This window comes from Mustela nigripes, chromosome 9 (genome assembly GCF_022355385.1).
Source record: "Mustela nigripes isolate SB6536 chromosome 9, MUSNIG.SB6536, whole genome shotgun sequence".
Taxonomy (NCBI): Eukaryota; Metazoa; Chordata; class Mammalia; order Carnivora; family Mustelidae; genus Mustela; species Mustela nigripes.
In genome coordinates, this window is record NC_081565.1 from 48,961,087 (window position 1) to 48,984,992 (window position 23,906).

The window sequence follows — 23,906 nt, forward strand, 5'->3', positions numbered from 1 at the left end:
TTTTATTTTATTGAGTATTTGTGTACATGTGTATTATTCATTCAATTCAAAACAATCATTTAAAGAAATGCATTCATGTAGTATAAATGCTTGCGTATCTTCTCCATCCTGTATTGTTCTTATTACTCTAATCAACATTCTTTTCTACCATTAGTATGTACTAGGACATTGAACACAATACCATCTTATGAGCACCAAAATACAATCTAAATGGAGATCAAATCAAAACTGGGTTCTTGGACCAGTGCCCCAGAGGTAGGGGAACTAATGATAAGAAGTAGCTGTCCTTTTTATTATGGGTCTACACACATATCTCATTCAACCAAGGTTTGTACCTACTGTCCATTAGTACGTACCATGTACTTCCAAGAAGCTATATTGTGCAGCCTCAGGGAACAACTAGCATAGGTATGTGTACACACAGACACACATATACTTTATATTTCTATTCCTTACATATAATGTTATATATTATTGGCATAAGTAGAAAGAAACTTAGGCACAAAGAAGTTAACCATCTCCTGCCTGATTACTTCCTTGGGGATGGAGCGGAGATTTACACCCAGGTCTGCATGACCACACAGCTTGGGCTCCCCCTTCCTATTTCATGATACCAGAAGGTGGAAGTCCAAGAACATTATTTCTGAGAGCATTTACAAGAGGACACCATGGTTGCATATGGCAAAATTTAGCCCAAGTCTTAAGAGCCCCGTGGTGATCCACTTTCTGTTCTCGCAGAAGACAGAAGAGAAAAGAGAAATCCCGTCCCACTGGCCTGGCCTATAAATGATCCAAGCCAGTGGAGAGCCACGTCTTGTCAAGTACAGGCCAGGAAAGGACCCCCTCGTGTAAGGACTCCCAACAATAGAGGCTTCCCAGTGAAGGGGACGTGTAACAGGTGTGGCTCACTTAAAGCAACACTTCGGTTTCTTCATTCACGACACAGTTGCAGAAGATCTGCTCCATGCAAAGGCTAGGCTTCCTGGCAACCTCCAGCCGAAGAGCTGGAACGTGTTAACTTTCTTTGCGGCTCACGTCCCAGTGACATTTTGGAGATGTGCGTGCTCACATGTGCTCTCGCACATGCCTTCTCTCTCTATCTCTCTGTCCTTCCATTGTTCTGTTGTTCAGACCCGTGTTTTTGCTTTGCTCCCCGGAGGAAAATCAGAGAGACAGACCAGCTTACCTAAATCCCTGCGGGAGGCCTGGTGCACCATGGCGCTGAGTAGAGGGGGCTGATGGATGGCTGAGAGGGAGTTAGCCCACAGCCACTGGGGCAGTCAGCAAAGGGTGCAGGACTGGAAGGAAGATGCCAGTGATCGAGGCCCGGGCTTATCTCACACTGGCCGGGACCCCCAGGGCAAGGCCTGGCAGAGTGCAGATCGTCTCCGTGATCTGAACTCCCAGGACAAGGACGCTCTTAGGGGAGATCAAAGCTCTGAAACAGCCACTCCTGGACAGCACACAGGATTCCACCACACAAGTCATAACCCGGCCGACGGCAGCTCTGCTGGCTGATGCTGGAGCCCCCAGGGGTACGGAGTAAGAGGATGCAGCTTCATGGCGCTCTCCTCCGTAATACCGCAGACTGTTCATTTGCTGTGCACAAGCCTCGAGAGCCAGCACCTGGGCTGGGGGAACCAATGAGGTTCTTGCCCTTTGCATGGCCAGGCCAAGCGCCATCCCTGGGATGGACTGGATTTTTTTTCCTCTCTTTTTCTACATAGCCTGTAGGCTCACCCCAGCAAAAATGTGAATCTCAGCACATTTGGTTGTTTTAAAATGTCCTCAGCCAAATATTTACTGTGTACCTATTACGTGCCAAGCATCAAGCCTGTGTCCGACAGGTGAAGGCCCAGAACTCTAAATTCCTATCTCTAAGGAGATCTAAAATTAGTAGAAGAAACAAGGCATAGACTATAGAGCAAGACCACGCAGCCATGTCACCGACAGGGGCTCGATCCAAGCAGAAGTCTCCTGACTCCACAAGCATTCTCATTCTACCACCATGACCACAGTGGTTCATACCCCCACATAACCCCACATAGCTCATGAGCTGTTCAGCCTTCAGGAAGTCACTGCTCAACGCTGGACCTCACTTTTCCTCCTCTACAAAATAGAGGGTGGATCTCTCCACTCCCTGCCACCTATGACATCCTGTGATTAGGGAAAGCATAAAGAGATGACCATTACTACAACACTGCAGATCTAAGGGGCCATACGTCCCAGTTTTCCAAGGATAGTCCCAGTTTAATCCCAAAGCATGCTGATTTGGCAGATGAATTATATGGCCCTCCTTTGCATATACAAAACAGAATGAATGAAACCATGCCAGTTGATACAAAAGCCAGTAGGTGGCTTTTTGATCATGCTTAGCACAGAAGAGTTTCAGTAGGTTTGATCTTGGATCAGTGATCACCTGCTGTGTAACACCCCTGCCCAAAATGTAGTGGCTTAAAAAAGGATGCAATTTTTTTAGTCCAGAATTCTCTGAATGTACCATTTGTTCTGGGCTCAGCTGGACAGTTCTGTTCACTGACCTGGCTGGGGGCTTGTTGGTCTAGGAGTAGGTCAACGGAAAAGGCTCATCTCTGCCTCACTTGGTCCCTGACCCTTGAGCAGGCAAGCCGGAGCTGACATGCACGATGGTTGAGTTCCAAGGGCAGCATGAGTGAAAGCTGCAAAACCTCTTGAGATCTAGCTTGGAATCTGCATGCTGTCACTTCTACCATGTTCTGTTGGTCCAAGAAAGTCCTAAGACCAGCCCAGATTCAAACGGTGGGGAAACAGACCTCGCCTCTTGTTAAGAAGAACTGGGAAGTGCTGTGGTCGTCTTGGCAGTCCACCACGGCCTTCATGCCCTGCCACCAGGCCCTCCTGAAAAAACATCAAGGGAGAAGAAAAAGAGAGGAGAAAATTATTAATTAATAAACGTTGGCTTCTCTGTAGGGCCTGGCAGCTCTGTTTCCCCAGTAGTTTTTGAATTACCCGTGGAGATGAACGTTCCAAACCTTGACAGCAATTACAAGGAAAACATGATTTTTTTAGTAGCCATCCAGTTTCAGGGTAAACAGTACTCCCCCTTGCTTTTCTTTCCGCTTCATTTATATGCAAATTATATGACAGTGTTTGTTGGATTACACACACTTCTGATTAATTCACTTTCATCATTTTCTTCAAATAATGGCTTTGGTTTCAAAGCAAAAGAACTAAAATATAAACCTTAATGAGGAATGTGTCTTTGATAAATATTGAAAATAATAAAGGAAATAAAGACCTCCAAAAGTTATATGCGCTCCTGACCTAGGATGGGTGATCTTATAAAATAAGAATGCATCAAAACGTGACCATCTGAACGGGGGAGGTACCTAAGAAGTCAGCTCTGTTCCTGCAATTCATACCAGTCATTGATTCATTCACCAAGTATTTACTGGGTCTGCTGTGTACCGAGCACAGTTCGAGCAAGAAGGAGGGGATTGGGACCCAGAGAGGTTTAGTGACTTGTCCAAGCTTACCCAGCAAATGAGAGGCAAAGCCAAGACCCCTCAGCCCAGTCTTGGCAGCCACTTCCACCTCCCTGAACCTCAGTTTCCTTGTCTCTTAAAAACCAAAACGAAGAGAACATCATCTAATAAACAACCGCCACTATTACCTGAGCACTTACTATGTGCCAGGCACTTTGGTAGACACTTCATAGACCCGAAATCCTCAGAACAACTAGATATTGTTATTCCCCCCATTTGGCAGATGAAAAAGCTGAGGCTTAGAAGGTGGAATGATTTGTCTCAAGTCACATGTCTGGTAATCAGTGAGCAGAGATTTCAGTACTGGTCATATTCATCCAGAGAACACGCTTTTAATCTGTCACAGGATTGTTTGGGGGACTGTTGTTAGATATTTATGTCCCCAAACCTCGCACAGAATAGATGCTCAATGAATATTTGTCAAATTTAAATCAGTAAGGATATGGCCAATTTGTGCAACCAGCTAATGTCCAGAAACATTTTTCCAGCCAAGAAAGTATCATACTGATGTACTAAAAGCTTCTAATGAGAACATTAGCTGTCTATTATACACATAAACCATTATACTGGGAACAAAATGGCGGGCACATGGACACAATTTGCTTTCTTGCTAATTAGGATGAGGTTCATCCCAGCAGATGTTAGGATGAGCCACTATGACTAACCAGAAATTGACATGTCAGACCTTGGCTTCAAGGGCTATTTTCTTCCTTCCAGTGAGACTGGGAACTGGATAATTGCACAAGTGCGACTGGGGAGCGATGTCTGGGATAAGAGACCATAGCATCCAAATAAGGGGAGTCGTTCAGAAAAATGAAAGGAAAAGGAATTACCTGGGCTGTGAGGTTGGAAAGATAAGGTAGTTGGGAAACATTTAACTGAACCGCCAATGCTTAAAGGGTTGATGCTTCCCAATCAGGAACAATATGGGAGGTTGGGTGAGGCAGATGGCCGTTCAGCTGGAATGCTAGCCTCTATCTCCCCGATGCTCCTTGTATTTTCTGACATTCAGAGCACAGGCTAGTGTTACTATGATCATCATCATCATGTCTATAGCTGGGCATATTCTGAGCATTACTGGTCCTGTTTTTCTCTAAGAGCAAATCAGTATAACCTAAATATCAGGTATATATGCCAGATGGTCAGAGAGACCTAGGTTTGAATTTCAGGTCTAGTTCAAGATTTGAGTACAGAGAAGGTATCTGGCCTTTACCTACCCTTAGTTTATGGTAAAGACCTGGAAACTCACCGATAAAAACTATCTTTAATTTCTTGTCACTGAGCCCCTGATACAATACTAGGTATATATAGATGTTCATTAATTACTAATTGGCCTCTTGATCAAGAATCACAAGCATCCTTGAAAGAGGTTTTCATTAGCATGTTGATGTGAACTTAGTTCCTTTATATCCTTAGCCTGCTTCCATAGTTTCTACCTTCTGCCTAGGAATGTTCTGTGGTGCAGAGATGATGTTTTTCAGATGAGAAATAGGTTCAAATAATTTGATTCTGACTTGTCTCATTACTCAATATACAGATATGCAAAGGCATACTAAAGAAAAAAAATAATTATATAGTTAATAAATGATTGAAGCTGTAAAATGAGCAATGTATGAAATGAAGACTCTCCCAAGATCTCCAGTACATTCATCGTACCGGAAAGTACGAAGATGGTACTCTGTTCCCTCAAAGGATGCTCCAAATCAAGTTCACAGCCTGGTGGCTGCTCCAGTCTCATGTGGCCCCATGTCCCAAGAAAGGCCTTTTCCTTCCCTGTGACAGAGCCTGGCCACAGGAGATGAAATTCTCATCCCACTTAGGATCCTGAAACCGTGACCAGAGGAAAAGAATGGGGACTCCAATCAGCTAAACACTATGTCTGGAGAAACTTGCCTTCTTAGCTTTGACAATTTAAGGCTTGGGAAATCTGGTCTCCAAAATCCGGCTGAATCATCAACTTTAAAGGAATTTGTCCTCAGAAGTGAATGTCTCAGTGTCCTCTTTGAAAACTTGATGATCTTTTCTTTTTCCATAACTCGCTAAAGTGCTGTCTTTAGCCAAGATATTTTCCTCCTTCTCAGTGTGGCCTGATGTCTCCCCCAATTTAATCAAGCCCATGGGTCTTGCAAACACTGCTGCTAACAAAAAGCACCCCCCCCAAAAAAAAGCAGCACTCGTTAAGCAAAAGAAATGGTTAGTGTGAAATTTAACAGAACAGTGTGTGATAATAAAAAAAAGTACTGAAAACTCAAAATTAGTAAAAAGAACATACACCTGGTTTGCAGCAATAGAAACTGTGTTTGTTATTATCTTAGATATTCAAAACATTGCTAGGTACAAGTTTATCTTTTCCTCTAATGAATCTCTCAAAAGCTATGACAAAAAGCGTTCTGTATGACTGCCCAAGGTCAGCTCTTAAGACAACTGAGATAGCTTTCATCCAAATCAACTTCAGAATTCACTTCTTGGGACAAAATTGGATAGCATTATCAAAGCAAAAAAAATGAGATTGTTTCTTGTAGTGGAAAGCTTTGAAATAAAACGTGTTTGGCAGTAACAGGTGACAGGCTGAGGGCATTCTGCTATCTGAGCCTGTTTTAAAGGGCCCCAATTTTGGAGAAAAAGCTATCAACAAAACACCAATACAACCCCTGCAAGCCTGTTCTCTTTGTAGTGTGGTCAGGTAAGAAACACTGCATTTTGAGTGTCTGCTTTTGGCTAACATTTGAAAGAAATTAAAAGTGTTCACACTGAGCTCTGAGTCATGTATAGAATTGGAGAATCATCGTATTGTACACCTGAAACTAATATAACACATGTTCATTATCATTGGATTTTTAAAATAAAAATAAAAAGCGCTCACACTATAAGCCTGAGATGGCACAAAGGCCAGTGCTCAAAGCAGAAATGGACATTAGGATGTCAGGGCTGGAGAACAGGAGAGAAAACCATCCCAAGATCATCGACTCCACCACCTCTGTGAAGAGCAGTGCGCCAGGCCTCTGTCTACTCTAACTCTGTGAGAGTGGTTCAAATGTCCTGGAGGGTGGCTGTGTCCTCAGGAATCTATTGAAACTATGGTGATAGCTTCTTTGTGGCTTCTGCCAGTAAGTTGCAGGACAGTAAGATGAACCTCTTTGGGTACCTATTGGTCCTTCTTGTTAAAAGCAATTAATCACGTAGGCTTTCTGGGCACTGGACTGCTAGGATACATGGGGTGAAGAATAGAAACCAATTCTGATGAACTTGAGAGGAAAGGAAAAGGAGATGGAGGAAGGCTATGGGGTGGTCAAGAGATTGAGGCGAAGGCTGAGAGACCAGGCCTTGGGAAGGACAGGGACAGGGGACATCTGAGCAGCCAGCAGCAGGAACAAACATTGTCTTTAAGAGACTTCCATCCCAGGAACTAACTTGGTGATGATTTGGCTCTAGCCAACATTCCCAAGACAGAATCTTCCTGACCCAGGAAGGGGCTTGACCTTGCTTGACCTTGCTTGACCAAGAGTAGGTAGGGCCTTTTGTGTGCTGAGCCTACAAAGATGGAAGGCAGCGGTGGGGTGGGTAGTAGTGTCTCTGGTGGGTTTAGCTTTGGTCTCTCAGGTCCACCTCATGAATGGCACTGACGCTCCCACCTCTTCCTGGCTCTCTTTCAGTCATCAAGAAAGTTTTTTCCCATCACGTTCTTTGGCTCCATCTCCTGGATTGCTGTGTTCTCTTACTTGATGGTCTGGTGGGCGCACCAGGTAAGACCTTGAGAAGAGCATGATGCATCTGCCTGGTTCTGCTCATGGTTGCCAAAGGGTTTGTCAATGTGTTGCTTCGGGAAAGTGTCAGAATAGTATTGTGTCTGTCAAGACAAGGTACATATTCCAAGACTAGATGATTTTACTCCCACTGAACTTTCCCCATACCTCCTGGCCTTTTCTCGTGGTGGGGAGTCAGATCAGCATAATCCTGGACACCCGTGTGGAGGAGGTCACCCCAGCTCTTCTTGCCGTCTGTAGCCTGAATCCAGGCCTACCTGGATCTGGGAGGAATGTCAAGGTTTCACCTGACTCCATGGTACTTACTTCCTCTTGGGCAGCCACTCACGTCATGCTTTCACCAGCCTTTCAGACTGGCTCTAGGAACAGACCTGGAGACAAAACAGTCTCTGCCTTGAACCGCAGTTTGCTAGAATGATGATGTATTTTGCTTTTACCACTTTGAACTCAGTGCCAGTCCTAGTGGCCATCACAAGAATAAACTGTCAGGAATTGTTTGTTGTAATGCATGGATGAAAGAAGGAAGCTCAAACATTTCACAGTCCCAGAGATAATAGTGGTAACCATTATTGATTGAATAGATACCACATGTTGGATAATTCACATCACTTGTCTTCATGATCTTGACATTCACCCTGTACAGAGGCACAAATCCCACGAAGGAGCTGCTATTATTATCCATACTTACAGATAAAGGAGTTAGGCTTAGAGCTAATAATAAAATTGCTCACAGATCTGAGGTTGTAACCCAGGGCTCTAAAACTCCAGGACCCATGTCTTTCTTCTCCATTATAAACTACACAAATTTCAAACTTCCCAAACGTCCTTTGATATAGTCCTAAAATATATATCATATACATCTGAAAAAGCACTTCTATGCAGGAGATGATAGATAGATAGATAGATAGATAGATAGATAATTTTTAAACCTTCTTAAATCTCAATAATAGAAAGGCAAAGGGCACCAGACTGGCTCAGTGGGAACATATGACTCTTCATCTCAAGGTCACGAGTTCAAGCTCCATGTTGGGTGCGGAGCCTACTCAAAAAAATAATCATAAAAAGACCAAGCATCTATGGGAATCCTAATGTTTAATATGGACAAAAGATTTGAATAGATATTTCACCAAAGATACGCAAATGGATAGTAAGCACAAGAAAAGGTGCTCCAATATCATTATTCACTAGAGAAATGCAAATCAATGCCACAATGAGATACATTTTGCTCTCACTTAGGATGGCTATAATCAAAAAGACAGACAATAAATAACAAGTGTTGGAGAGGATGCATAGAAACTGGAACATTTATATATTGACAGTAAGAGTGTGTAATAATACAGCCACTTCAGAAAACAGTTTGACAGTCCACAAAATGTTAAGTATAGTTACCATAGGACCCAGGAATTCAACTACCTATATACTTAGGAGAGACAAAAACATCCACGCAAAAATGTATACACACAGTGGCATTATTCATAATTGCCAAAGAAGTGGGCACAACCCAAATGTCCATCAACTGATGAACAGAAACACAAAATGTGGTCTATTCATGCAATAGAATACTATTCCACAATCAAAAGGACCGAAGTATTGGTACCTGGTACCTGTGAATGAACCCTTAAAATATTATGCTAAATGAAAAAGCCAGTCACAAAAGATCACGTGTTGGAATGAGTCCATTGACATAAAATGTGAAAAATACGCATATCTACAGAGACAGAAAGGTAATCGTTGCCTCAGGTTGGGAAAGCTGGAGGGAAAGGGAATGACCACTAATGGGTACAGGATTTTTTTCCTGGAATGATGAAAAAGTTTTAAATTTAAATTATGGTGATAGCTCTAGAAGTCTATAAATATGCTAAAATATTCAGTTATATATACAATTTAAGTAAGTGAGTTTTATGGTATGTGAGTTGTATCTCAAGAGAGAGTGTTATTTCAGAATAAACATAAATGCACTAAATGTGATGATATTGCACTTAAAACACTGCTTGGTGATGGGCATGTAGTATACACTTAATAAATGTTAGTTAATATTATTCTAGGACCTCAAAAAAAAATAAATTAAAATAAACACAAACATAAGGGGTGCCTGGGCAGCTCCATTGGCTAAGCATCCAACTCTTGATTTCAGCTCAGGTCACAGTCTTGGGGTTGTGAGATGGAGCCCCATGTCAGACTCCGCACTGAGTGTGGAGCCTGCTTGAGATTCTTTCTCTCCCTCTGCTCTTCCCCTGCCCCCTTCCCCGCCCACTCGTCTGCACAGGCTCTCTCTCTCTCTCTCTCTCTAATGAAATAAAATAAAATAAAGTAAACATGAGATACTAGTTCACAACCACTAGGATGCCTATACTCAAAAACCTAGACATGTTGATGAGGATGTGGAGAAACAGGACACAGGACTGAACACATTTACCCAAACTACGGAACTACACACTTATTTAAAGGATGAGTTTTACTGGATGTAAACTTAGACTTTGCTGTATGTGAATTACACCTTAAATTTTTTTTAAAGAAAAAGAACATATAACATCATTGGGGAAAAACCACCAGAAATGTCAGTTAGTATATTCAGTACTATTCCTACAAGAGCCTTCATCTTACCCCTACTTTCATTATTTTATGATGTTGAACTTCAGATTATTCTACCTGGATATTTCTAAAAACTCTGATCCTGGGAAGAAGTTCCACTTGCCCCAAAGTCATGATTTCCCGCATTCATTGACAGTCATTTGCCACCAATATTGGCCAGAAATCATACCTCAGAAGAGGAGTGGCTTCTCAGCCACCAGATTGCCAGGCTAGAAGGACTGTTTGCCATTTATAACATGTAATGGTTTTTCTTAATAATTATTTGTATTCCTTCATGTACTGATAAAGAAAAGGGGGGGGGGGTTTCCTCACTTGCTTTCTAGATCTCTCTCTTTAGCCATTCTAGAAAACATCAGTCTAGAGACTTCCATCTTTTTCTGTCCTTTTTAAAGATTATCTTAATTCCACACTCTTGCTTCTTTTTCATTCTCTTAGAGAAAAATACAAACACAATGGTTAGAACAATAATAATTACCAAAAGGCCCAGGAATATAAAGTACATAAAGAGAAACCTTGCTTTCTAGTAATGAATGAGAGGCTTCCCTTTCTTTTCTCCTATAGAAATGCTCTTCTCTTTTAAGACTTCCAGACAGCTGATCAAAATAGCAGATTCTGTTCTAAGAAGTATAGCTCTAATTCTGTTGCTTGTACTTTTGAGCTATAAAAGCCAGAAAGATAACAAATGCACCATTTAGTGTTCAACTGTTTTGTTTTCTGCAGTCTTACCAGCAATAAATGCTCTTTAATACCATTATTTAGCGACTGTTTGGCTAAATATAAATGCCCTTTACATAAGCTGCTTCATGCATTTTTTCCCTTAGTTTTTATTACCTTTTATTGTTTTTGTATCAAGAAATTAATAAATTCCTGTTTTTTTAAGATTTTATTTATTTAGGGGCGCCTGGGTGGCCCAGTGGGTTAAGCCTCTGCCTTTGGCTCAGGTCATGATCTCAGGGTCCTGGGATTGAGCCCCACATTGGGCTCTCTGCTCAGCGGGGAGCCTGCTTCCCCCTCTCTCTCTCTGCCTGCCTGTCTGCCTACTTGTGATCTCTCTCTGTCAAATAAATAAATAAAATCTTTTAAAAAAAAAAAAACCTTTAAGATTTTATTTATTTATTTGACAGAGAGAAATGCAGTGAGAGAGGGAATACAAGCAAGGGGAGTGGGAGAGCGAGAAGCAGGCTTCCTGACGAGCAGGGAGTCCGATGCGGGGCTTGATCCCAGGACCCTGAGATCATGACCTGGAGCTGAAGGCAGACGCTTAATGACTGAACCACCCAAGATCCCCAAGAAATTAATAAATGTCTTGTGTGATGAGAACATACAGTTAAAACCCATAGGAGAACTTAATTCTGGGAATCAGATACAACCTTGTGTCTCATTTCGACAATATGACATTTTTACAGTTCCTCCTTAAACCAAGGCAAGGAAACACCTCCTGCAATATTCAGAGCTGCACTGGATTTGGGTTCTGAGTAGCTCCCCCCCCCATCTACTTCCACTGGAAAACAAAGGAATTCCACCCCTCCACCCCCGCAAGAGACTACTGATGTCCTTTCTAGCTCTAACTTGGCTGGTGCCACGGATTCGATCAGCCCCGTCTCATCTCCGTGCCTGTCATCTTGCCTCTAACTCACCAGAAGCCAAAGGCAGTGAAACGTTCTTAAAATGAGTTTAGGAGACTAGCTCTCTCCATCAGCGAAAGTGTTTCTAGGAGCTGCACAGATTCATCATGAGTTGGATGGGCAATAAAAAGCCTTCATTATCCTGGGGATTTCCCACATCAGAGGCTGACGTCTATTAACCAGCTTTGGTCTCTGCAGCCAGAGCCCAGTGGCTGCCGTCTGATACGTTAGAAAGAGAAAGAAGTCGGGTCTGAGTTAGCATAGCTGATATTTATTGACTATTTCTACCTGACGCTATGCTGTTTGCTCCGTCTCATCCTCACAACAGCTCTGAGGGGAGATGTTGTTATCCCCATTCTACAAAAGAGGGAAACTGAGGCTCGGGGAAGTTGGCTTCCAGGTACTGGGAGCGGCAGGTGACGCTGACACTCAGGTCTCCTTGTATCCACGCCATCCCTGCTCACCACCAAACCACCCCTCTTCAGTCTCTGCTTTTCTTCTGTCTGTAGAGCCATTCGAACTCTAAATATAAGGGTTGTTTTAAAATAGTCACTGCTTCAGAACTCCCTCGAGGAATCAGCCTATTTATTGGGGATGACAGTCATTCAGTCAGCATTTTCAGAGTCTCTGAAAGTATTTCATTCCACTTCAGACCCAAAAAAATAGGTCATCAAGGAGAGTTCTGCTGGAAGAGGGCACTCGTGTGCAGAACTCTTACTTAATTTTCTTAGGAGAATTGGTGGGAAATATGCCAGTAAAATTGCCTAAGTATGCAGATTGACTGATTTATTCAGCGAATACGTATTGAGAGTGTACTAAATACCAGTCAATATTCTGTGAATTAGGGAGACCATAGTGATCAAAGCAGTGATTCTGCTTACATGGATTTCCTTCTTCTTCTTCTTCTTTTTTTTTTTTTTTTTAAGATTTTACTTATTTGGGAGAGAGCAGGACTGGGGGAGGAGCAGAGGCAGAGGGAGAAGCAGGCTCCCCACTGAGCAGGAGCACCAGGCTGGGGCTGGATCTCAGGACTGGGATCATGACCTGAGCCAAAGGCACTCACTTGACAGTTGATTGAGCCACCCAGGTGCCCCCATGGACTTCCTTTCTGATGGAGAACAGTGACTCTTTGCTCCATGAGGACCGGATAAACTAGTTGCTAGACAGCCTCTAGAGCCAACCTGACCATCAAAACAAAATTAGCTCCAAACTCTGCTTTTAAGTTAATGGAAATGAAGCTATTACTAATAAGTCACAGAAGGTATTTAAAAATGAGTTACATTCAATTCCCTAAAAACCCTTATTTCTTACATGCTACTCTGGCCCTCTGAACTTTTTTCCAAAAATGACAAATGTCATCAAATAGGCTATTGAAAACATTAGTTTTAAAGTTTTCAGAACTGCAGTTGGCCGACTCCAGAAAACACACAAAGCTTTTGAAAGTCCCAAGAAGACTCTTTAAAAAAGTTGCTCAAGAGAATGGAGAAGCAAAACAATAGACTAGAATAGAATAGAATAGAATAGAAGGCACCTCCAGCTAACGCTAGACCAGCTGTCCAAAATAGACCTCCTCAGTGTTAAAAGGCAAAGACTAGGACACCTGGGGTGCCTCAGTTGGTTAAGCGACTGAGTCCTATGTCGGGCTCCCTGTTCAGCAGGGAGTCTGCTTCTCCCTCTAATCCTCCTCCATCTCATGCTCTCTCTCTCTCACTCTCAAATAAATAAATCTTTTAAAAAAAAAAAAAAAGGCAAAGACCGAAATCAAACATAATAAATGTCCCCCATTGCTTTTCAGTAATGCTGTACTATTTGTAAAGGGCTTTTCCACAAATCATCTTTTTAGTTCTCCCAACCAATGTAAGATAGATATTATCATCCCCACTTTAAGTATAAGAAAGCAAGGATCAAAGACATTACACAATTGGTTAACTTAACAGTAAGTCAAGTTCTTAATAAATGCCAAAGCCAGACCTTGGACTTGTGATTCCCTAACTGCTGGTTTCTCCACAGCTGCCTGGCTGATTTATAGTCCTGTATTACCAAGCCCCAAAATACCCCAAATCAAGTTTTCCTATGGAAACAGTAGTCTGAAAGTGTTTGAGAGTGGGTTACAGACACTAGGAGACGGCAAAAGAAAATGGGAACACTGGGTGTCCATCCTTAACCTTCAGTTGTTAATCCAAAGGCAAATCCGAGACAGAATTTGGTACCATTGTCAGGCACTGGCCCCTGGAGCCAATGGCCAGTTGAGTTTTAGAACTCCCTTCTTCTGCTTCCCTTGCTCAGTGCTCACAGACATCATATAGAGCCTGCATTCACGGCCCCTATAGCCCTTTCCTAAGATTATCTGTTTAATCCTCCTGTGAACATTCCTGATCTCCTGGGTCTGCATGTGGTTAAGGAATGAAATCCTCTATGGCGCTGATACCTGACTCCTCTTTATCATCTCAGGACCCCCGCATAGTGGTTGGATTATTATTTTAAAGGGAGTTGTGGGGTACCTGGGTAGTATAGTCAGTTAAGCATTTGACTCTTGGTTTCAGCTCAGGTCATGATCTCAGGATCATGAGATCCAGCCCCGAATCGGGAGCCCATGCTCAGTGGGGAGTCTGCTTGAGATTCTCTCTCCCTCTCCCTGCCCTTCCCACTTATGCACGCTGCTCTTGCTTTTTCTCTCCCTCTGTCTCAAGTAAATAAATAAAGCTTTCTTATAAAGAAAGGGGGTTGCATGGAAATGTTTGTGAGTGTTGGTTTTGTGACTTCAAACACTCATATGTGTCCCTGTCATTACTTTCAGGTTGGAGAGACCATTGGCATTAGTGAAGAGATTATGGGTCTGACCATCTTAGCAGCAGGGACCTCCATCCCTGATCTTATCACCAGTGTCATAGTGGCCCGGAAGGGACTTGGAGATATGGCTGTGTCCAGCTCTGTTGGAAGCAACATTTTTGACATCACTGTGGGGTGAGTAGAGACAGCTCCACGAAAGTGTACACACCAGCTTTGCCTTCTGGCTTTGTCTGGCTTTGTCTTCTGAGAGGCTATGAAAACACAACCGGGATCTCTGAGCCCAAAATTAACCAATACCAATAAAAAGTAAACACTGGGAGTATCGTTCACTTTCTCCATTTTTTCATTTTCAGAGAACTTAATGAAGAATAAGCTATCCCTAGGTAGGCAAAAACACATGCCTGCAAATGGAGTGGATATTGTAGGAAATACTTTAAGAATTTTACTTATATAATGGCATGGGTTACAAGTTAAGAATATTCAGTATTCAGGTATGATGGAGATGCTGTGCAGTTTTCCTATATTTTTTTCTATATTCTAATTCTGATTAAAGTCCCCACCAGCCTCGGATGAGATTTTGGTTTTTTCTTTTTTCTTTTTTTTAAAGATTTTATTTATTTATTTACTCATCAGAGAGAGAGAGAGAGAGCATGTATGCACAAGCAGGCAGAGTGGCAGGCAGAGGCAGAGAGAGAAGCAGGCTCCCTGCTGAGCAAGGAGCCCGAAGCGGGACTCAATCCCAGGACCCTGGAATCATGACCAAAGGCAGCAGCTTAACTGACTAAGCCACCCAGGCATCCCGAGATTTTGGATCGTAAAACAAACTGGAACAAACATAGGCCCAGCAAAAATATTCTATCTCCTTTGGAAAAGGCTGGCACATTTGGCATTATTATTTATGTATGCTGGTAAAGATATTCTAAGTTTCTCAGGGACGCCTGGGTGCCTCAGTCAGTGAAGCGCCTGCTTTCAACTCAGGTCATCATCCCAAGGTCCTGGGATCGAGTCCCACAGCCAGCTTCTCCCTCTGCCTGCCTCTACCCCTGCTTGTGCTCTCTTTCTCTCTCTGACAAATAAAAAAAAAAAAAAATCTTAAAAATAAAAAATAAAATAAGATATTCCAGGTTTTTTGAAAGTCAAAAGATGAGATCTATTCTTACAGCTAAGCAGTCTGGAGTTCTCAATACGAATCATCTCTAAAGTGGGTCAGACTGGGACACTCTTGTTTCTGTCATTTCATTTAACATGTCTGAAGTAAAAGGAGTCTGATAAGTAATGCTGAATGAGAACCCCTGAGAAAGGAAGACATGGGATGTGATCCTTATGTTCCCGGAACTGAGCCCCTGAGACTTGAATTTAGAAACTATGGATCTACTTTCGCATTGAACATCTTGCATATTATTCTCTTATACCTTTGCGTTGGCTGGGTTTTCTCAGTGTCTGCTTTGTGAACTCTATGTACATTTTTATTCCTTGAAGCCACACAATGATCCTATGACATATGTATTATGATCCCCACTTTTCAGAGAAGGAAACTGAAGGGCACAGCGTTCACAAAACCAGTAAGTGAGAGAGCTGGGATTTGGGCAGAGTCTGTGCCTGCCACCATGACACTCTGCATAAAACACTGCCCTGAGCTCCCACCGTCTTAACCACCTTTAGATCCCAAAGGATTCCTCTCCTGCCATATCTCCTTCCTTCATAGGCCCCTCTCACTCAAGATTCCTTCCCACCTGTCTGTCTGGAAAACTCCAACTTACCCTACCAATGTCAAATCTCAGCTTCCCGGATGCCCTTCAGCCTGACTGGGGGCTTTTGTTCCTGGGAACTCTCTGCAGATCATGCTCTTATGGTCATGTTTATCAGTCTGCGCACTAGACTGTGAACTGCTCAAGAGCAACAGCTCCCTGTAGCCTCAAGCAATCCCTAATGCACCATGGTGACTTCACAAATGTTTGCAGACTGACTGTATGAATGAATGCCTTAAAAGGTAGCTGTTTGGAAGGAAGGGGGTCTCTGGTAGAAACTATTTCTCAGTCGCACTGATTACACATTTAGAGTAGTTTTTGTGGTCAGTCTCCTGTAAAGAGGAAAATAAATGTGCTTAATACAAAGAGAAAATCCTACCAACTGAAGAAAATCGTAAGGCCCATTTGTCATGTTTTTGAAAAATAAATATTCTAGAGAATTACAAGATGCTTATGTTCATTGTTCTTAAATTGTATATATAGTCACAGCTTACAGGAAGTATAAGGGAAAGTAACCCCTAACACTACTACCCAGGACCAACACTTAACTTTTGTATGGTCGCTTTCAAATATTTCACATTTTCTTCCTGAATATTCAGTTTTGTCCTTTTGGAGAGCTTTTTTTTTTTTTTTTTTTTTTCCATTTTAAAGCCATTTCTGCCTGGCACAATGTAGGCATCTGTTAATTAGTAAATCAACTATTTTTCTAAGTTTCTTTGTAGCTCTCATAATTAACAGCTTATCACTTCAGTGTATTTCACTGCCGCTTTCCTAACCATACGGGAGAAGAATGAGGCACAAACAAGTCAGCTGTAAGAGAGAGGGAGCCGGGGATGACAGCTGGAAGGACTGTCGCCGGGAACAACTACTGGGTCCTGTGTTTATTAGATACAAGAGAGCAAAGGAGAGAAGGTTATAGAATAGTCACACGAGGGTAAACAAGGAGGAATGTGAGTCGTATGTTGGTCACAAGTTTTGGAGAGAAATGAAGTAAACAAGAGGAGTAAGGTGTGTCTGGTTGGGCAGCCGGGATCCGTAGTTGTGCAAAGGCACGTAAAGGGATTACCTTAGGAGGAGGCTTTCTAGAGGGTCCGGGAGATGATGGAAAAGGGAAGTGGGCGGGTTCCACCCTGAGCCGGCAGGGAGTTCCCAGCTGCTCGGCTTCTGTGAGGACAGGTATCATCCCCTCCGCCAGAGGCTTGCTGCTGGTACAAGTTTTTCTCAAGGTCATCTTTAAGTATGCTTGCGTGAACAGTACAACTCCTCATTAGTTAAAGTTATAGTTTAAGCAGTATATTAATCTGAGGGACAGCTACATTTCACCCTGTTGCTTTTCAGTTTAGCCACAATTTTTTTTTTATTTTTTCCAATTTTCAGCAATTGTGGGTACTTTGATGAAAACCTTCATGCAGAAAACTTCCTCTTATAATTATTTGTATTAGAACAAATTCCTCCAAGAAATATTAATGAATTAAATGAGCATTTTGTGGCTATTGATGTATACTTTTCCAAAAAAGAGTATACCAATTGATGAACTTGTAAGTAATATATTGAGCATGAAAGATATTTCATAGTCTTGTTGGCTCTTGCTTTTGCTTATATTAATACATATTCATCGTAAAAGATTTAGAAAATACATATAAAACATAAATAAAAATCAATGATAATACACCACTCTGTTTTAGATATATATAGTTTATAATATTGAAATAACATTGCTTTTTTTATGTTCATCCTTCATTTCAACTATAGAATTTCATCATGAGTATTTGCCTATATCACTATAAGCTTATGAATTTTTTTTAGGTTTATGATTTTTTAACAGCTGTATGACACTACTTCAACTCAAAAGTTTGTTACTTAACTAGTTTTTTTGAATTAGAGATTAAGATATCCCCAGTTTCTCACTACTCAAAGTAATACAGAAAAAATGATCTCTTTTTTTTTTTTAAGATTATTTATTTATTTATTTGTTAGAGAGAGAGAGAGCAACCACAGGCAGACAGAGAGGCAGGCAGAGGCAGAGGGAGAAGCAGGCTCCCTGCCGAGCAAGGAGCCCGATGTGGGACTCCATCCCAGGACACTAGAATCATGACCTGAGCCAAATGCAGCCGCTTAACCAACTGAGCCACCCAGGCATCCCAAAAATGATCTTTTTAAAAAAGATTTTATTTATTTACTCATGAGAGACTGAGAAAGAGAGGCAGAGAGAGAAGCGGCTCGCCACTGAGCAGGGAGCCTGATGTAGGACTTGATCCCAGGACCCCAGAATCATGACCTGAGCCGAAGGCAGATGGTTAACCATCTGAACCACCCAAGCACCCTGAAATGATCATTTTTCTGAATAAAATTACATTTGCAAGTTTTATACATATGTATATTTCAAATATATATTATTTATTTTTATTTATTTATGTATTTAGAAGCAAGAGAGAGAGAGAGTGAGCGTGGGCTGGGAGGAACAGAGGGGGGCGGGGAGAGAGAGAGAGGGAATCCCAAGCAGGCTCCATACACAGAGCAGAGCTAGACCTGGGGCTCCATCTCACAACCCTGAGATCATGACCCCAGCCAAAATTAAGAGATGCTTATTTGACTGAGCCACCCAGTCACCCCAACATTCTTGCTCCCTGACAATAGAACTGGTAGATCAAAAGGCATGAAAAAATGTAATTTTTCCTACAGAGGGTTTTTACCTATTTGTGGTGCCATCCAGCACAAATTCACTTTACTGGATACGTACATGCACATGTGCATTTCTCGCTTAATAAGAGTACAATGGTTTTGATCTTTTCTTCCTAAGAATGGGCAGTGTGGAACAAGAGGTCCCCAGGACAAGTCCCTAGTGGAGGTTTTCACATTTGTACCATCTCCTCGCAAGCACTTCACCCCAACACACACACACACACACACACACACACACACATACACACACCCCACTCCCTCTTTTCCTAACTTTCCATTACTGACAGCAGGATGCCAGGGCTCCCCCACCGCACCCCCACCCCCCGCTGAGAGCTGGCACTGCACCTTGTACCCAAAGCTGGCCTGTGGAACCCCTCCCCTCCTGACCTGGTGCAGGAAGTCTGTGCCTCCCAGCCGGGCTCTAGTGAGCAAATCACCTGTAGTGATTGCCATGAGGTAGTTGCATCAATCACTTCAGCTTGGCCCAGGTTAAATATGAACCCAGACGGGGCCTGTATGTGCCAGGTCCTCAAGGGCTCTGCCTTCACCTGCTCCCTCCAACGGAGGAGTTCAGATAGGTAAACTCACGACCCCTTTTACCTAGTTATTTCTCTCAAGCTATTTGCTTTTCCTTTCAAGAACTTGAGCTTCAAAAGAGCACCTCTTCTTTCATTTCTCTGAGGTCAGACCAAAACAGAATCTCCCTCAGCCAAAGGCTAAGACCTTGCAGAAGCCTCATCCAGCTTGGTGGCTGTGTCCAAGTTTCCCCAGCCAACGTTCCATCATTAGGCTCAATGGATAGCCCTGTGTCTCACTCAGGCACCTGGAGATGCACAGGCCGTGTGGGTCATGTGTTGTCGGCCATTTTCCTCTCGCTCAGAATCCTAACTCACTTCCAGGGTGCACCTGACAGTTGGCTTTTCTGATGTCTTCCAGAATCGCCACTCTAGATAGAAAACAAAAGATGTAACCAGATTTTTAGAAGTCAAATGCAAAGGGACAGAGCAGGTATAAAAATATGTAATAAAGTTTTTTTTATAAAAACCACATCACAAATGTAAGATACTGTCTTCCTCAAATTTTTCAGGAAGACAAATTTTAGTCAAAAGGTTGTCCCATCTTTTCAGAAATAAATCTCAGTCAGCTAAATCATGTATCATTTGTTTTCACTGCCTGGTAGATTGTTAATTAAGTCATTGCTATTCCTTGTCTCCATCCCTAAATATAATGTTGCCATTTTCACCACCAGTTTCTCTGCCTTTCCTCCATTTGTCTGCTCCTTCTCCTGCCCTGTACAAATCTTCCAGTTCACCTTTTTAGGGTAAGAAAGAAACACAATTATTTCAAACCACACTCAGAAATCAGCTGTGGTGGTCATACTAGTCTTTTGGAGAATGAGGGTGACTCAGTCAGAGAAGCGTCTCACTCTTGGTTTTGGCTCAGGTCATGACCTCAGGGTCTTGGGTCAAGCGTACGCCGAGCTCTGAGCTTGAGATTCCCTTTCCCTCTCTCTCCCCCACTGTCCCTTCCCCCACTTATGCTCCCTGTCTCTCTTTCTCTAAAAATAAGTAAATAGAGGCACCTGCGTGGTACAGTGGATTAAACGTGGGACTCTCGATTTCGACTCAAGTCGTGATCTCGGAGTCCTGAGACTGAGCCCTGTGGCGGGCTCCACACTCCGTGTGTGGTCTGCTTAAGACTCTCTCTCCCTCTCCCTCTGCCCTAACCCCCACTCACTCTCTCTCTCTCTAAAATAAATCAAACTTTAAATAAATAAAAATTTTTTAATTTTAAAATAAATAAATAAATAAAATCACCTGCAGTGGTCACAGCTTTGCTCTTACTCAACCCTAGAATGAATCCTCTCTTTTCCCTAATTCAGTCGGGAAATAGATAAAGGGTTTTGAAGGTCACCTGACTTCCATATGTGAGTTCCTGGGCTGGCCTCACACCAGTCATAGTGAACCTAACCAGACACTGTCCTCAGATTACAGATTCCAAGAAGCTGACACTATGCCGTATGGCTTCTTCAACATGTCTGACCGCTCCCCCGTCTATCCCTCACAGGCTCCCACTGCCCTGGCTCCTGTACACCATCATTCACAGGTTCCAACCAGTGGCTGTCAGCAGCAATGGCCTCTTCTGTGCCATCGTCCTCCTCTTCATCATGCTGCTCTTCGTCATCCTCTCCATTGCTCTCTGCAAATGGCGGATGAACAAAGTGCTGGGCTTCATCATGTTCGGCCTCTATTTTGTGTTCCTGGTGATCAGCGTCCTCCTAGAAGACAGAATTCTTGTGTGCCCTGTCTCCATTTAGTAGGAAAAGCCATATCTTGAACTAACAGCATGGATGGTCCCTCCCCGCCCTGGGTTCTAGGCTCCTTGACCTCTCCAGAGGAGGCAGCTGGCACACACAGCCATGGGCATTTCAGAGCGTCCCTCCTTGGTGGATTTGAGGATGGATGGATTCACACTGGGCCCACTCATTTCACAAGCTGCTGCCAACTTTGCCTACTGAAACAGCTCCACACAAGAGACCATGCAAGAACCGTCCATTTGGGGCTCCTCTCCATTTCACCACTGACAGGTACTCCTCGCTGGTCGGAGGTACATTTGTTGTAATGATGCAAACAATGACAGAGGTTCTCTCTCTATATACGTACAAAATATACAAATTATAAATAGATGCACATGAACATACCCCTGCCTGTTCCTGTATTATACCTCTCCTTTCATACCTATAGAGTAATACGTACCTGTATACAAAGAAAAAGAAAAATTTTATATATATATATATAAAATCATCATATATATATATAAATACAAATGCATCTTTTCAGGGATAGCTCTAGTATATTTATAGCACCTATTTGAAGAGGGGCATCAACCTTCAGTCTGAGCTTTACCTCTTAAGTGCAAGAGGTAAACTAACAGAATCATTGCTGTGACCTTCAGCCTACCTTGGACTTATTGGGATCCTACCTGATAAGGCGGATATTTTAGAGAAATATGTTGCAGGAGGGAGGGCTTGGTGGAGAGGGTCTGTAGGGACCCTGAGATGAGACCTTGAAAATATTCCCACCAGCCAATCAGTGAAGACTATCTGCCCACCCCTGCTGGGGTACACTGATCAAAACCCATAGGGTTACTTGGGACAGACAGACATAAAACCCAGACTGAGTGGATATTGCTTTGGGGTGGGGAGAGGCAGGGGAGAGGTGACCAGGGTTAGGAGTTTTTGAAAATTTTTTAATATATTGCCCTAGCATGCAAGTAGAAAATATAACTGCAAACCAAATTAGTGTTCTTCTAGGACAATGAGACTATATAAACTGAACCTATATTGTTCTAATGCATGTCTCATTATCATCCAAAAAGGGGGGTGGGGGGCAAATCTAGCTCTGATTGTCATTTAGGCGTATTTTGATGCTAAGGGCTCACATATAATCCAAATGCCTGCCAAGAGAGCCTGCCATATGTAATAAGAAATACCATCAAGTAGAGGGGCTCAGTGAAACTTGCCACCTAATGGGAATATAAGGGCGTACGCAGTTCTTTAAAGCATCTTCCAATGTGGTTCATAAAGGGCTTCAGTATCTAAAGAAATCATTATTCCACCAATAGAACTAAACTGATTCTGATCAATATTGCTTGGATTAAGGTAGCTTAGAGATGTTTGGAAAGGCATTTGCACACTCAGCACACTCAGGAAGGTTTCTGAGTCCTCTGCCTAGTGGTGCCAGGACCAGGATTTGGTTAAGGCACATGCAAAATCTGTGTCTCTCCTTCCACAAGCGTAGAGTCCACTGAAGATTTCTTCATGCTTCTTCCTCAACCCAGTCACTCCAGGGTTTTGATCTCTTGATTTTGCTCAGCATTCCTGTGACATTTTCATTTCGTTCATAACCCCTCCCCCATTCTGTTTAATATCTTGTATGATTTCTCAGGTCTGTGTCCATAGAAAATAAAAAACATCACAAGAGGGGAGGGGGAGGCGAAGTCAATTGATGAAAAATTAGTGTTTCTCATTCCCCCAAGTCATGCTTTCCTTTCAATCAGCTGAAAAAGTAAACAGAGAATGGCCCATTATTCGGCCCCCACCTTCCAACCTAGGCGGCCCACGCCCCATACTGGCAACTCTACATGTGCTCTTGTCTCCAGTCTATTGTATCCCTGATGACGCTGTGATTCTGCTGTGGGCACGGACCTCCTCACATGGGGAGAGAGGAGGCGCAACTCACAGAGAGCAAGAGAGGGAGACCTAACAGCCCCAGATGAAGCTCAGTATTCCTTCCACAAGACCCCAGCTCCCTCCAAAGCGCAGGGCAGTAACAGGCAGCGCGGGTCCGCTCCTCCCCCGCCAGCAGAAGGCGCTTCCGGGCGCGGAGGACCTCTGGGAAAATAGGGAAGCAAGATGGCCGCCACAGGAGAGGCGAGCCCCCCCCCCGCCCCCGCTTTGCAAAGTCGGTGGTCAGTTGAGGGAGAAAAGCCCGCCCGCATCTTCATCAAGGGCAGGGTGTTGTATTGAGGCAAGAATTTGTGCTGCTTCCTTAGAGGGAAAGAGAATGAATAAGTGAACTTTTTGTCAGATCCTGCGGTGGTTCCCCCACCCCTCCCCCGCGCTTTACTTGAAGGGGAGCAAACTGGGTTACTGCATGAGTATGTATTATTGGCTGGTCTGTTACCCGAGGGAAGGTGTGGATAGGTGACGTTATCTCAGCCGCAGACCAACTGCATGAAACCCAAAAGAATGAGGGAGGCCCACCGGAGCCCAGGTCTTGTTCCAGCACCTGCTGACGCTTCCCGGCCCCCGCACTCCTTCCCAGCCATTCCCAGCTCACAGTGAAGACCCACCCAAGCGGCCACAGAGCATTTCACTCGCCTCGGGAGCTCCACGTCGCAGAAAATGCTGTGGCTTTTAAAAGTCACCCTTGAGGAGACAGGATTTATGAGCCTATTCTGGCCCCTGTGAGGAGCACTGAGCACGATGTACAACAGCCGTGTCCCCTGCCTGCCTGGTAGGCAGTCCCCTTCCCTGGCCACTGCTGTCCTCAGGATGGGTCTATAAGGTCATGTGTTGGGCTCCACTAAGTCCAGAGAGCGGTGTGTAGAATGCAACAGTAGATCTTGAAAAGCCTTCAAATCTCTAACATAATTCTAAGAAAGAACTTTCCTGAGCAG

The 23,906-nt window shown here is 43.3% G+C and overlaps 1 protein-coding gene across 2 annotated transcripts in view; it reads left to right on the forward strand.

Moving 5' to 3' along the window:
• Positions 1 to 21,478, forward strand: part of SLC24A2 (solute carrier family 24 member 2) — a 238,957-nt gene extending 217,479 nt beyond the window's left edge. For both annotated transcript variants that reach the window (XM_059411572.1, XM_059411573.1), the window contains 3 exons: positions 7,178 to 7,267; positions 14,303 to 14,469; positions 20,793 to 21,478. In XM_059411572.1, coding sequence (XP_059267555.1) covers positions 7,178 to 7,267; positions 14,303 to 14,469; positions 20,793 to 21,042 — 507 coding nt within the window. In that variant the 3' untranslated portion in view covers positions 21,043 to 21,478. The remainder of the gene's footprint in view (positions 1 to 7,177; positions 7,268 to 14,302; positions 14,470 to 20,792) is intronic.
• The last annotated feature ends 2,428 nt before the right edge of the window (positions 21,479 to 23,906 follow it).